This window comes from Festucalex cinctus, chromosome 14 (genome assembly GCF_051991245.1).
Source record: "Festucalex cinctus isolate MCC-2025b chromosome 14, RoL_Fcin_1.0, whole genome shotgun sequence".
In the NCBI taxonomy this organism is placed as follows: domain Eukaryota; kingdom Metazoa; phylum Chordata; class Actinopteri; order Syngnathiformes; family Syngnathidae; genus Festucalex; species Festucalex cinctus.
Genome location: NC_135424.1, coordinates 13,564,363 through 13,579,369, shown reverse-complemented (window position 1 = coordinate 13,579,369; position 15,007 = coordinate 13,564,363). Strand labels below are relative to the sequence as shown.

At 40.9% G+C, this 15,007-nt stretch overlaps 1 protein-coding gene across 1 annotated transcript in view; it reads left to right on the top strand.

The window, feature by feature from the left end:
• ptk7b (protein tyrosine kinase 7b) overlaps window positions 1-15,007 on the top strand; it is a 57,427-nt gene that overhangs the window by 31,988 nt on the left and 10,432 nt on the right. The window contains exons 3-7 of the mRNA XM_077496037.1: window positions 4,123-4,419; window positions 9,382-9,484; window positions 9,604-9,788; window positions 11,888-12,035; window positions 14,035-14,165. Of these exons, the coding sequence (XP_077352163.1) occupies window positions 4,123-4,419; window positions 9,382-9,484; window positions 9,604-9,788; window positions 11,888-12,035; window positions 14,035-14,165 (864 nt within the window). The remainder of the gene's footprint in view (window positions 1-4,122; window positions 4,420-9,381; window positions 9,485-9,603; window positions 9,789-11,887; window positions 12,036-14,034; window positions 14,166-15,007) is intronic.

Sequence of the window (15,007 nt, the reverse complement as noted above, 5' to 3'; positions counted from 1 at the left end):
AGACGTTAAATGAGATGTATTACACTGTATTGTGTTTCTGTAAAGCGCTTTGTGGCCGCTACGGCTGTTTGAAAGCCGTATATAAATAAAGATGACTTGACTTGACTTGACTTCATACAGTATTTTTCCCCAGGTCCACTGCATGCTAAACGTAGACATCTGGACATTGTTGTCGAACAGTGTGACTGACAGCTTGACTACAATTTTTCTCGCGCTACCTCATTTTCAGTATGTTTAAAAAATTGTTTGATTCCACTTTATCACTCAAAATTTCCTTTCAACTCCCCTCACTTTGAAGCTCCCTCAGAAGTCAGAATGTTGTTTGTGCTTCTTATCTCTTTGTGTCCCTCTGTGCACTCAGGCCAAACATTCCTTTTTCACCGTGTGTTCAGTGAGAAAGCATGAGCCACATCACAGGCTTCGATCTAGTTGCACAGGCAAAGAAAGAATCATTTTATTCACTTACACTGCAGAATGGGTGTTAATCATTCACAGATTTTTGCATTGTGCGTCCTTGGTCTCTGTCACCAATGAATACCGGGGTCTTCTCTGTATGCATTTACAGTTAGGTGTATTTTTGAAGTGCCTTTGTGGGTGTCTATGAGACTTCAGTGAGTTTCAAAGATGTAGGTCATGGCGCCTGTCCTTCTTCCCGATTTGAACTTGGCAGATGTTCTCTGATGTGATAAGACGGTGCCTCCCTCCGTCTCATCACTCTCCCCCATTCATCAGTCATCATGTGGTTGGCGTAAACACCTCATCATCTCTATGTGCTGCCTGTCTCTACAGGGACTTTTCCCGGAAGTCATTCCCTTTGTGCACTCAGGAACACACTCTCACTTATATACACAGACATATTACGTCAACAGGTATGAAGTAAATGTCATTCCACAGCTCTTCCGCTGCATTTTAACATGGCACACAGAATATCGTTTTGCATGTATGAATACCTTGCCAAGTTGGCTTAGCTTGGGGAACTTGGCTGTTTCATAACTCTGCAGCGTGCTTGGCATCGAGCAAGGGCGTACGACTGTTTCAAATGAATGTTTGGATGCTTACTCTTCCTAATTTTACATAGATCAAATTCACTGTTAGAAACCTATACTATTTTTTTGTTCTATGTACAAAACTATTTTTAATGTTGTTAGTTAGATAACAATACATACCGATTATTGTCACAACATTTTATCACATTTTTTGAGAGCCTTATAAAGTCCAAGTATAACATAACTGCAACTTCACAGATGGTACAACTTGAGGGGAGAAATCTTGCTAATAGACTTGAGTATCTGCCAACGGGTGTCCTTGTGGTATCTGTAAATCTGCTTGCCACACTTAAATTGCCACTGAAGAAAAGCCCACTAGACTGTGACCTCCACAAAGATTAACCCACTTGTCTGCCGGACCTGAATGCCAGGAAAAAAAAAAAAAAGTACTACAGTTATTGTTGCTTTTTAAAGCAAACAGTGTAACGGAAATGCGTAGCTTAAGGGCTTTTATTGCGTCACAGCTAATGCTAAGGCAAGTGCATAAACTGGAACACTGGTATTTTGCCTAATACCATTCCAATATCCATCCATCCATTTTCTTGACCGCTTATTCCTCACAAGGGTCGCGGGGGGTGCTGGCGCCTATCCCAGCTGGCTCTGGGCAGCAGGCGGGGGACACCCTGGACTGGTTGCCAGCCAATCGCAGGGCACACAGAGACGAACAACCATCCTCGCTCACAAGCACACCTAGGGACAATTCGGAGCGCCCAATTAACCTGCCATGCATGTCTTTGGAATGTGGGAGGAGACCGGAGTACCCGGAGAAGACCCACGCGGGCACGGGGAGAACATGCAAACTCCACCCAGAAAGGCCGGAGCCTGGACTCGAACCGGAGTCCTCAGAACTGGGAGGCGGACGTGCTAACCACTCTATCACCGTGCCTCCTGCCATTCCAATATGTAAAGGGAAAATAGGAAAAGGAAGAATCATACTGTTTATTGTATACCATAAGGTATGTATAATCTTTGTGCTGATCTGAATAGACGTCTGTTATGTTGGTGAGGGTCAAACGTTGAGGTATTACCTTGGCTTCAACAAGCGATTTGATTTAACATTATTGAGAGATTTCTCCTGTGGTTTGGCTCCACTTTTTCAATATGTGGAGACACATCCCTCCCTCATAACACACAACGCCCACACACTGCTGGAGGTACGCTTCATCGACTCTTAGCATTGGAGCGTTCCTTATGATAACAAACTTGACATCAGATATGCGAGCTTGCCGATGAGGACTGCCGTGACGGATTATAGCGGTTCATTGTGGTAGGTGTCGGAACACGAAGAGAGATTACTGCTAGAGTTCAAACAAAGTAAAACCAGCTGGACTTGACACTAGGTTCATTTCTCATATGTAGCTAAATAAGGTGACAAGTATATTAGAAATATCTTTCAGTCGCATGCAATGCAATTTTACACCACTGCAATCTACGATTGCAGTAATAAACATCTTGAAACTCAGTTCAGCATTATCTTTGTAAAAGCAGGTCCATCTCTTGCATTGAATTTTTTTCATTATATTGTACAGCTGTACTGTACTTAATGTTGAGATGAATATATATTTTTTTAACTAACCTTTTACTGTCTGCAAGACTTGTTCAGTTCATGTCCTCTGTTCCAAGTGAAACTAATTCCACTACAGCCACCAAGGAAAATAGTGCTTGTATCAAGTTCTTGGAGCTTTGGTTGAGGGTTCAGTCTTTTGGTTCCCTCCAGTGAAATGTGGTTAAATAGAGCGGAAACATGTATCCCACAGATCCGGTAGACGAATCATGAAAGATTCAAGTGCGCATGAGGATATGTGTGCAAATTTATGTCGCATTGGAGAGCTAACATTGAAAACTGATGGAACGTGACTGGTACATACAGAGTTCCAGTAGAAGAATTGCTAAGCCTGGTTATCAAGGACGGGGTGAGTTGGTGGTGTTTAACATCCAGTGATTCTTCTTCTTCCGTGGACTGGGGAAGGGAGTGCGCATAGTGGCTGGTTAGAATGGGGTGGTGGAGGTTGACACTTAGCCAATCAGGGATCAAGAAAAGCCTGGTTACATTATTTGGTACACACACAGCCTCATAAACTACATTTTGTTGTGGTTCTTCTGTGGTCAGAGCCACTCTCAGGGGTTCGGCAGAGGTCAAGACACACACCCGACTCATGTGTTATAATGATATTTGGTCATCATTGGTTGCAGGTGATCACTAGGGATGTCACGATAAGGGCAATATCGTGATATTGTGATATTAAAACTGCCACAATATCGTCGTCGTCATGTTCACAGTATTTAAAAGGAACACATCTGTTTAAAAAAAGTCAGGTTGATTTCCATTTGTGCAGTTCTAGCACCCTCTAGTGGCTAGTTTATTAGTGCAATTTAATTTTCATTAGGGATGTTTTGGCCTATGTTTAAAATCTATGCTAATTGTCAGATGAAGGGGAACCTAATTTTCTCGTGAATCGATCATTGTGTGCTTTTTTTTTTTTTTTTTTTTTTTTTTAGTATGAGCTCTTTTTTTTTTTTTTTTACAATATTGTAATATTTTTTTAAATCGCCAATGCTCCCACAATATCGTGATAATTATCGTATCATGACCTTCATATCGTGATAATATCATATCATGATGTTTGGATATCGTTACATCCCTAGTGATCACGTTACATTGCTTGGCCTATCTGCGTTGCAGTGAATTAGGTGCTGTATGAATTCACATGGTTAACGGGAACATATGGTATACCACAGGGTTGGATTCTGGGGCCTCTGCTGTTTGCACTGCGTCTGCTGCCCCAAGAAAACAACGGTGGTTCTTTTAAAGTACTCTATATAGAGTTGGTTGAGTTGAGTGATGGGAGTGTGTGTCCTAAATGCCTGATTTGCAATGCCAGGTTGAGCAATTCTAGTCCAGCACAACCAGCTATGTCTTGAATTTGGGAAAAAAATAATCATTTTATTTTGCAATCGTCTTCGGTGAATGTACATAGGAAACTGTTAGGGTACAGTACCTCCTATAAGATTTAGAACCACTGTGTTCTCACACAAATTGTCGCTGTTATTTATTGTCCCTCTTTCTTCCTCTCAGTTTTATCCATCCAGGCTGCTGGCATCCAGTTCACCAGGGAGCCCAAGTCTCAGGATGCCCTGCATGGCCGGAGCGCCATGCTCCGCTGTGAGGTCAACGATCCCACCGACGTCAATTACCGTTGGCTCCACAATGGCCAGCCGCTGGAAAACGACGAGAGGCGCTACCAGGAGGGCAGCAATCTCAAGTTTATCACTGTGGACCGCCGACTGGACGCAGGAAATTTTGAGTGTGTGGCACAAAACACAGTCTTGGCAGAGGTGCGCCACTCCACCAACGCCTCCTTCAATATCAAATGTAAGTGTTCCATTTCAGGACAGGCTCTCAACCTTACATTGAAAACACCTCTTTTTTTCCTTCTATTGCATCTTCACTAGCAGATATTTGTGGCGTGAGATGTGAAGTGCACTGCTTCATTGCCAAAACTTAGGATCAATTAGTTCTGTTAAAGAAGTATCTTTAATGTGTTGCAATTAAAGATGATCAAGTGTGTTAATAAAGCTCAGCAAACAAGTCAGACATGAAACTCTGTGACACTTTAGTCAGCAGCTTGTCAGCCCCACTTGTTTATAGACGAGTGTAATCCCTTTTGAACAAAGAAGTGCATTACTCGCATACTGTAAATAAATGTGCAACGTTAAAAAGCCCACCCAGTTCACTAAAACACTTGGTCAATATCATTCTTTTAGTTTGACGTAGATGGGGCAGTGGTGCATAGATTATGTGGGACGTTAAGTGCCATCCATAGTTATACTGCCACAGAATGTTGCTTTTTTTTTTTTTTTTTGCAGTTTCCAGACACAGACAAGAGTTTTCACTAAAAATGCCACTAAGAAATACTACTTCCATTTTTGAAACACGTGACTATTTATAAATATTGATCTTATATACGAACACCACCATTTTTTTAAGAGCATCATGACGACTGTTATGTATGTTGGAGGCCAAACCACTGATGTGACATTGCACCGCAGTAGCTGCACATTGCTGGCTTAGAGTCATTCTTCAATGATATTTATTATTTACACGACTGGTTAGCCTTTTACGTGAACATTTTAAATTCATTGTTGACATTAGATTAATGAGAATACATGTCATTGATACAACATTAATTCATTCATTGTAAATCTTGTTAGGTTTTGACCGACAAGATTTGCATTGAAGTGATGTGTGAAGAGTAATAGTGCTGTTCGAGGAAGCTGGTCAACCACCAGTCGACTTACAGACCATGTAAAGTAAAAATAAATGTGTTTTGGGTTGTAAACCGGACCCATATTCTTTCCAATAATATGTTGTATACAGCCCCACTAGTAATAAAGCAGCAAAATCCGCCTATTTTTATACATCTCAGTCGGCGGCCATTTTGCCACTTGCAGTTGCTCAGTGCTCAAGCAACGACCAATCACGGTTCAGCTGGCGAACGTCGCAGGATCAAACTCAGAAAACAGTCGAGCCATGATTGGTCATTACCTGAGCAACTGTGATGTCATTTTCAGTGGACAGCAAGTGGCAAAATGCCCCAAAGAGATGGATAAATACGGTTGGATTTTACTGTTTAACTTATACTTCACAAATGCAGTATTCTTGTTTAGACAATGGGGCTCATACAACATATTATTATTTTTAAAAAAAACTAAGTATGTGAATTGACGATTCAAAATTGTGAAAATCGAGCCTGTACAACTTCATGCAAGATAACTATTACAATATGAATCAGTGTGTGTGTTCCTGATAACTTTACGAAATACTATATCTTATTAGTGTGTTGAAATGCAGATGTTCCCTTGTTCGTATCGCTAAATCAGTAATAAAGTAGCTTTCAGTATTAAGTCCTCCAGCATTAATTTGTGTGCCATGCTTGTTTTTGTGTATCAACTCATTTGTCTCTGTCAAGTTATGCAGGTTGGCTTCTCTCTGTGGATCGCTTTACATAGAACAGACCATGTTATGACAAATGCTCTCATATTTCCCCAACATACATTTAACGGGTGATAAAGCCACACGCAGCTTTTAAAGACCCCCTCTGGCTCTAATTCTGCTAGACTGTTCACTCATGTGTGTGCTACATTGCGTGCATAGTAGTAAATATGAGTTAAGGGGGAGGGGCAGGGTGGTCTACATGTACTGTACCACTGTAGGTTTTTATCCCCCGACTCCCCCACCCGGGCCTCTGGTGAGAGGGAGAGAGTTAATTTATCTTGTTCTCAATGGAGGTAAAGCAAATCCTGCCAGTTCAAGAGTTAATCAGAGTAATTATCCCCCTCTGTGTTCACTAATAGGGGTTCAGCCCCCCCTTCGTCCCTTTGACCTGCCTGGTCATTGGGTCTCCATGGCGAGACCGCATCCATCAGAAGCGTCGGGGCCATGCGTCGCCTTTTGTCAGCGTGTTTGTTGGTCGTGCAGGCGACATTTCGCCCGCCAACTTGTGCTCATCACTTTTTATTAGGAGCTGTGCTATTAAGACATCTAGCTGTCATCTTGTCCATCCAATCCATCCTCACTTTTTTTGGTTTAACATTTTCACATGGGCTGGCAAACTGCAGCTGCTCATCAGCCTCACACCTGTGCACCACCATGTGACAGCGGCATCATCTCCCCGAGTCGAAATTGAAGCGTCGGCCTGTTGGCCTTTGTCAAGCACAGCTTATCAAATCTGACACTTCACTTTTCCCTGGCCGTCTTCATTTTTTATTTATCTATCCATTTCGCAGCACGAGTCCAACCTGCATTTACATAAACATATGGTACTGCCAGTCAAATAAAAAGCCCAGAATACATTGCCTGTGTAACACAATCTGCCATTCCTCTTTCAGAAGACGGCAACGAACGAGCTCACGCACACACTCCCGCCTTAACGATAATGGCGTCTCAATTGATCTCTTATCATTCAGTTGTTCTGGCTTCCTGTTCCTCCTCCGACGTAATCGTAATTATACACCCTTAATTATGGCGTTTAAGGCAATGCAGGCGCACACTCACTCAGACACTTAGTCATGCATTCTGGGGCAGATTATGAGCAAGTATGTGTCCGTCTTAATAGGTTATGAAAGACTGCCTTCTGTTTGTCAAGTGGACAGCTGGAGAAACCTGAGCTAAGGACTTAAGTGTTAGAATGTGCAAGTGTCACGAAATCTAGTTCAAGCTAGAACAAAATAAGATAGCGGCTGAAATGAGGCCCAATGTGTCAATGGTTTATTGTGATTGTGAATATGAATGTCTTTCTGTATTTAGAGGTCAATGGTGGGTCATGATTCCTCTACATGCACACTGACACACTTGCTGCACATTTGTCTTTATAGGATGACAGTCTTGGAACACAACAATCAATTAGTGGTTGGACTTAGGTCTTCAAAATAAAGTTTCGGACAATAAAGTGCTTTGCAAACCTTGTAGGATCAATTGAAGCAAATTTAAATATGGGAAACAAATTCAATCTGGTCTCTTAAGGCTGTTGGTTGAGCCACTTTATTTAGTCATTGTGGAAAAATAAACAGTGACTCATAGGAAAGTGTTAGAAGCTCATATACTGTATAGCACTTGTTGTTTTGGGCAGGTTTAAACAACTGTCTATTTGCAAACAAGGTTCAACTCTGATGATAGTCATTGCATTGAAAGTTCAGTGTGTCTGGCCTGAGGTTTTTGTAGCCTTCACCTTGCTCCTCTTCACTGGCGCAACCTTGACTGAGCCACACAATTAGCATAGTTGTCAAAGACTTTCAGACATGCGCACACAACAAGCACGCTTGAGGGCACTTGTATAATTCCCCTTTCTTACTGTAGCGTGGGCTGCATCTCACTCATCGCTGTGTGCACACACGTCCTTGACAGATGCGCACAAACAAACGTACGTAAACCTCAGTGAGATATGAACTATTTTTTTTAGTCGTCTAAGGATTACTGTCTGGCTCTGAGATAAGGTGGGTTTAGGCTATTCAACGAGAGCATATTCATATTGACAGTTCTCCCTCTAGCGCCTCCTCTGCCCTTTGTCGGCAATCTGCCTCTCCACTGCTGTCTCAGGTGATGCCATGCATATTTAATAGATGATACAAACAGTGACGGCTGCTAAATGTCAGCAACATAGAAACTTGTATACAAATATACAATGAAGCACAATTACATTGAATGTAATGTTCATGTGTAAAGTGTGTATATGTGGCTAAAGCTAAAGCAAGAGCTACTTTCTGTCATACATGTGCAATATGCAATTATGTGTAATACTGTGACACTAATTTGCATGTAACAGGCCTTAGTCAACTTGGGAAGTAAATATTGACTCCTCTCATTGTCCCTATATAACCGATAAATGGGCTGAAGAATGGATCAGAAGTTTGTCAGAAACAAAAAATATTCAAGTGTTGTTTTTTTTAATCAGCAATTTTACTCATCATACTGGTGACAAGTCGTGAAAATTTTACTTGCGCTGTCTCAAATTTAAAGAGCCAAATAAAGTAGCATGCCACTTAAGATTGATAAGTGTGGTGGGAGAGGAGGGAGATGGCATTCATGTGTGAAATAGTTGATACAAAAGATTATGGGTATGTCAGGGGCACTGCAAAAAACAAAGCTTTGGCAATCATTTAATCGTATTGTCTGGAATTGTTAAATATAAAAAAAAAAAAAAAAAAGATGAATTGTTCAGCCGTACTAGGTAAAACTCCAGGTTTTTCCACATGGTGCATTCAGGTGGAACTGGGGATTGATTTCTTTTCCATCCGCAATGTTCACTTTGATCTGTGACACAATAGATCAGGTTTCACGACACTCAGCTATGGCTTTCAGTGCTCCCTTTGCTGTCTGAAACTTGTTTGCCTCAAGGTCGAAGTCAATATGGATTTTATTGTAGCTAACTTTTCAAAGAACATGAAAAACTCAATGGCAAGTATAAAAATTTGTATTTTGATAATTGACTATAGGGAGAGGTAAATAATAAATTACCCCTGTTTTGACTTCTATGTTGGACTTATCCAGTGACATTCCATTGTAGCTTTTTAGATACCGAATGATAATTTTTGCCTTCTTGTTGTGTTGACAAGTTTGAAGGAATTACAGCCAATGTAGATCAATGATTTCAACATTGCATTGGCTGTAGTTATCCATTCTGTTATTATTGTTGTTTGCCCATTGTGTCATACACATCCCATGACAATGAATAGCTGACAATTGAACTCAATGTATTATCCTGACAATCACTTTAACACTTCTTGTCTGTCCAACCCCCCGCTTGAAATCTTTGTTTTTGTTTTTTTGCCGCCGCAGGGTTAGAAAGTGGCGGCGTAACATTAAAGGAGCCCGTCTCAGAAGGGGAAATTGAGAGCTCAGCCCCCGTCACGCTTCGCTGTCACATTGACGGACACCCACGGTGAGTCTCACCTACCAAGGATGGTACATGACGAAAAGAAGTTCCTTCTGTCATTGCCTCATGTACCTTTTTTTGTGTGTTCCTGTTCACCTCATCCCTGTTTCACGTCCTCCTCTCAGGCCGACCAGCCAGTGGTTTAAAGACGGTGTGAAACTGACTGAGAAGAGCCATCAGATCAACAACAAGGAGAGGACACTCACAATCAAGAGCGCAACTCCAGATGACAACGGTCTGTTCTACTGTTGCGCCAGGAACGCAGCGGGCCACGTCTGCAGCAACAGTAACTTCACTCTCAATATAATAGGTGAGCTTCACATCCAGTTTGTACAAAGGTTCACATAGTTTGCTGACTTGCTTTCATGCAATTAAATAAAGCTAAGAGGCACACTGTTAATGCGGAGAATCAATGACATTGGAGCAGACTAACATAAGCAGGCTAAAACTGTACTGTTTAAAAAAAAACAAAAAAAAAAACGCTTATGTATACTGTTATGCGTCATGAGTGTATTTGTATTTCTGCTTGCTCTTGTCATAATTTTTCTCAATTGTGTGTGTTTGTGTGACACTTGTGTTATCTCCAGTACACCACAGAGAGAAGAAGTACAGTACATTCAGCATCTGTCTGGGAAACCTGATGCCTGCATCACACTAATTAGCCACCTGCAACACACACATGCACACGTAATGTTAGCACCTGGGTGGAGGATGGATAATTGTTGAGTTTCCAATTACTCTATAACCACCCTTACTACTGCCATCGGGTTTCACTTTGAGGCGCCTTTGACAGATTTGAGCACATTTTCAATCAAGTCAGTCTTGCCATGAAGTTCTTGGGTGGGCCAAGTGTATATTATGTGCTGTAGGCGAACTAGTGAGTTTAATTCACATTACGAAATAGACATGAGTGGAATCAATTGCTTTAAACATTGACAAAGTCATGGTACCCATTTACTGTATTCTTTGCAAAGCATTTATTTGGCCACATGTGGCCTTTTGACCCAAGGTACAAACAAAAAGTGTGTGAGAGAGCTAGAAATGTTGGACAGTGCTCGACACTGTGCAATGACCTTGATTCTTATTTTGGCAGAATTTCTAATTGGCCCAAAACTAGCAAAAGTAGGAATGTGTAACTAATTTAGTTTGTTTTGTTTATTGGGGCACAGGTCCACATATGTAGGTAATTACACACTTTTCAAAAATGTATTTATTTATTTATTTATTTACGATACAGACTCCCAAGTTACAGCTCATGGAACCACATGGGTCCCTGGGCTCCAGTTGCCAAACCACTATGGTAAAGGAGAAGGTGAACCCACCGAAAATCGCAAATTGAAAATGTTATTTCCCCCCCAAAAAATGTGTCCAGGCCAAAAGGATGTTAACCTTGCCAGCAAGATGAATTCTCGCGGTATTTGTAAGTTCACAAACTCCGGAGAATACATTATGTACCGCTCCCGTTGATATGTTTGCAGCCGACCTTTTTTAAGTCGGACCAATCAGGTGTTGTTTAGGGCGGGACGAATCCAATAGCCGATGGTTGGGGGTGGGGAACAAACAAAATTTACAGACAAATGGACGCTGCAATTAATTCTGTTCTCACAAGATTATTCACCGTTTCGATGCTAAATTTGAACAGCCAGTGGCGCTGCGTGCATTTTTATTTGGTAAAGATGTTTGCGCTAACCCCTCCCCCAAAACGAGACAGAAGACAGAATTATCATCCGTTGCCTTGATTGGTCAAAACAAACGCGCAAAGATGCCGTATCGTCCAATCAGCTCGAACTTCGAAGTATTGTAAAGCAAGTCCCGCCTTCTCTGAACGGGTCTGCCTAGTGAAGTACCAGATTGATAATGTGAAGAACTCCCCCGAGTGAATCACAATTGTCAATCTGGTTGGTGAGGTTAAGTATGCCATCGTTGGGCAATCAATGTTGATGTGATAGTCGGTGGTTGTCTCTATTTAAATTTGGTTGTATCAGCAAGTGGGGTTTTAGGAGGCTCATGATTCCTAGTTAGTTAATTTTTATTTTTATTATTGAGAAGCTATTAAAACGGTTATTAAAAAGTATTGAATTAATTCCAGGGTGTTATTAAAAACAACTTTTACATGGTTCATCAAATTGTGAGTTTGACTACTGTATAGGGATTTTTTCTCCCATACAACAGTCAGTCCCATTATGTGCTCCAGCTGCCATAAAAAAAATGATTGTCCTGATAAGCCAAGGGTAAATGAAAAGTCCAGTGACCTAATTAAGTCTACTTGGGGGCCCCTGAGGTGTTGACACATACCAGCACCTGAAGGGCCTGCACTGCTGTTGGCAGTTTTTAATAAGTGCAAAGATGCGGTAGTGCTTGATCCTTTGCAGATATAATCATGAAGATGTTTGTCTACCACTTTTCTAGATAAAAGCTTTCCTCGACCAGTGGTCACTCCTGAGGACCAGGTGGTTCTGAGGAATGAAGAAGCTGTGTTCCATTGCCAGTTCACGGCCGTGCCACCTCCTGTTCTGGAATGGTACCATGAAAGCGAGCTGCTGGTTAACAAAACTCGGTAAATCCTTCATTCCAATACCCCAGTTTTATTTTATTTTTTTTCCCCCTTCCTGGAAACATGCTTACTTCTGTTCTCACATTGCTCCCTCACCGTACCTCACGATTCTACCTTACGCGCATCAGCTCGACTTGTTTTACAGCGTAGCTGTAGTGCATTCCCTTGAGACTTATAAAATGGAATCCCGGAGTCGTACTTTCAGCTTCCATTTTGCGCTACAGCTCAGACTTGAGATGAATTGCACGTTAAGGAATGCTATTACTGAAATAAGAATGTTGTAAAGTTCCTTTGCAATCTGCTGTACTTCATTTTAACGTGTGTTTGCTCCAGCTTCTCGCAAGAGACTTTGCAACCCTCCACAGTGTTCACACACTGAGCGGAAAAAGCCCACAAGCTGCAATCAGCTTACCAGAATGTCCCCTATAAACACCTTAGCTCTCGATCACATGTGTCAAACAGCAAGCCTGCAGGCAGCTGTGAAAAAAAATCTGGCCTGCTGGATGATTTAGCCTTTTTAATAATTACTGGTCAGTTTATGTTGTTCACGGTTTGCTGCACAAGAGTCACTAGCAGATGGGACACGCTGCACTGTTGCTGCTGCCTGACTTGAAGCATCAGCAGCCCCACCGAACATCAGACACTGCAGCTGTCTTTGAATGCGTGTGACCATAAACAAAGTAGGTTTTTAGGATGAAATTTACAGGCCTGCATGGCCATTTGGTGTTTAAATGAAAAATGAATGAGGCTTCATGTAGCCAGCGAATGGTTTGTTAGTTTATTTGTCAGCCCCGAAGAAAACATAACTCTGGTGTACAATATTACCTCCACATTCTTTGTAGTTAGTGTCTGCTTACAGATGATCACACGTCACCAAGGTAGAGCTAACTTAAAAGTAAGGGCCCTAGAGCAACTTCTTTAATGTTTATTTATTAGGGCGCGTTATAAAGAATTGGCTGTAGAACCTACCAAAAAGAAAGGTTAGTCTCTTCTTTCATCAGGAAAAAAAATATATTTGTATTTTTCTGTTTTGCAGCAATTAGCATTAGAATATAGCTAAGTTTCATCATTATTCACAAACCTGTTGAAAACACTGGCAAAAAGAGCTTGTTGCAACATGGCCCTGGTTGATCTCTTATACTCTGCTGCCACCTGCTGGCCGTTTTTTTTTTGCAATAGCTACCATTGCTTTAAGCAACCTCTTTAGGTCAGAGGCTGCATCAAAGCCTTCTGGTTGCTCTAGCATAAAAATACATTTAAAAAAAAAATATGTATGCATTTTTGGGACAATGGCAATATTTAAAATAGAACGTTTTTATATGTTTTTGAGAGCAAACGAGTTAACTACTATAAAACTATTACATCATATTACTGTTTTTTTTGGTTTTGTTTTTAACTGTATGTAAATTACTTAGACAACAGAAACTAATTACAGTTCAAATACATTTGTTACTTTAGAATACAGTTACTACAATAAAAAATAAATTACTTGGAGTAAAGTAACTTATTTATAATATATACTGTAGAGTAAAAATGATGTATAAATTACAGTTAGCCTACTTAACTATAATTTATTCCTTTGCTCTTCTTTGAGTTGCTGCCACTCTTTCGTCTATCCACCCCAGATGTGGACACCACAGTCAGCCTGTAATTAATTCTCACCCTGTCTGTCACTCTGCCACTGGATGACTGTTTAGCCATCAGAGGTCAAACTGGGCCATTAAGATGAGCCTCCAACATCACAAGTCATTTTAAAAATAACTTGCTATGTAGGGCACTTATCTGTGTCTTGTGTAGAGGCAATTTATTTGACTTAATTACAACAAGTAACTTGGTGCACCAGATGTTTCCCTGCATCAGCACGGTTAGGGAACATGCCAGATCCCTGGTACTCATTACGCTGGGCAGTGGGGTTATTGGTGGAAATTATGGTACGCTAGTGGCAAGATGAAGAATAATTGATTAGAGATGAAAGTTTATATGGGTTTTGTTTTCTCTCCAGTGTATTCCTGCTCTCCAATGGGTCACTGCTCATCACCCAGGTCAAACCCAGGAACACCGGCTTGTACAAGTGTGTTGGCCGCGGTGTCAGCGGCTCCCAAGTCACGCATGAGGCTTCTCTACTGATAGCAGGTGCACACACACACACACACGTCCATCCAAATTTGCAGTTGATAAACACCTATGCACAGTGTTATCTGAGAGTATTTCAGTTATGTGCAGCATCGCTCTGCCTTCTGTTGGCTCTTTCATATAGAGCTCATATCTCAGCAGATAATCACATTTCATAATCGATATCCGGCCTAGCTGTATCCTCACCGTAGAGATGCTGAAACACTTAACTTCTTCCCCTTAGTGTGTTTTGCCAATCAGGTGATCATAGTGATCATAACAACATGGAAGTCGGTATGGAATAACAGCTGGCATGACCCGATGAGATTTTGTATTTATACTATATGGATAATCACATCATGATCTCACTGAAACTGGTTGACCCTCTGCTATCAACAATTTCTTAGGAATAGTCACCAACTTTTTCGCAGAAAAATACATTGATAGATGTCAGCTTTGATCCAGTGTTAATGTTTAAAATGCTTTTCTACTTTTAAAATGAATAATAATAATAAAACTAATGCATCAGATTTATATAGGATGCTGAATACTTGCTTACAGTATTCTTATACTGCACCTAAATATATGTATACATTCATTAATGTTTTCAATACTAATAGAATTTGTCTTTGGAAATGTGTCTGAGTAGCAGTATTTGAAACATGATACAAATAAACCCTCTGAGAATAAAAACTGCATGACTCAAAAACAGAAACTGCAGTCAAAACATTGTCTAGACATACAGTATGAGAACTATTATACAATATTGCCCATAATAGTGTCAGTCAGTGCAATATGAGCTTTGAACAGTAACTCCTAAAAGGTATTTAAATGACTGTTGCATTTTAAAATCAGGTCAAGAT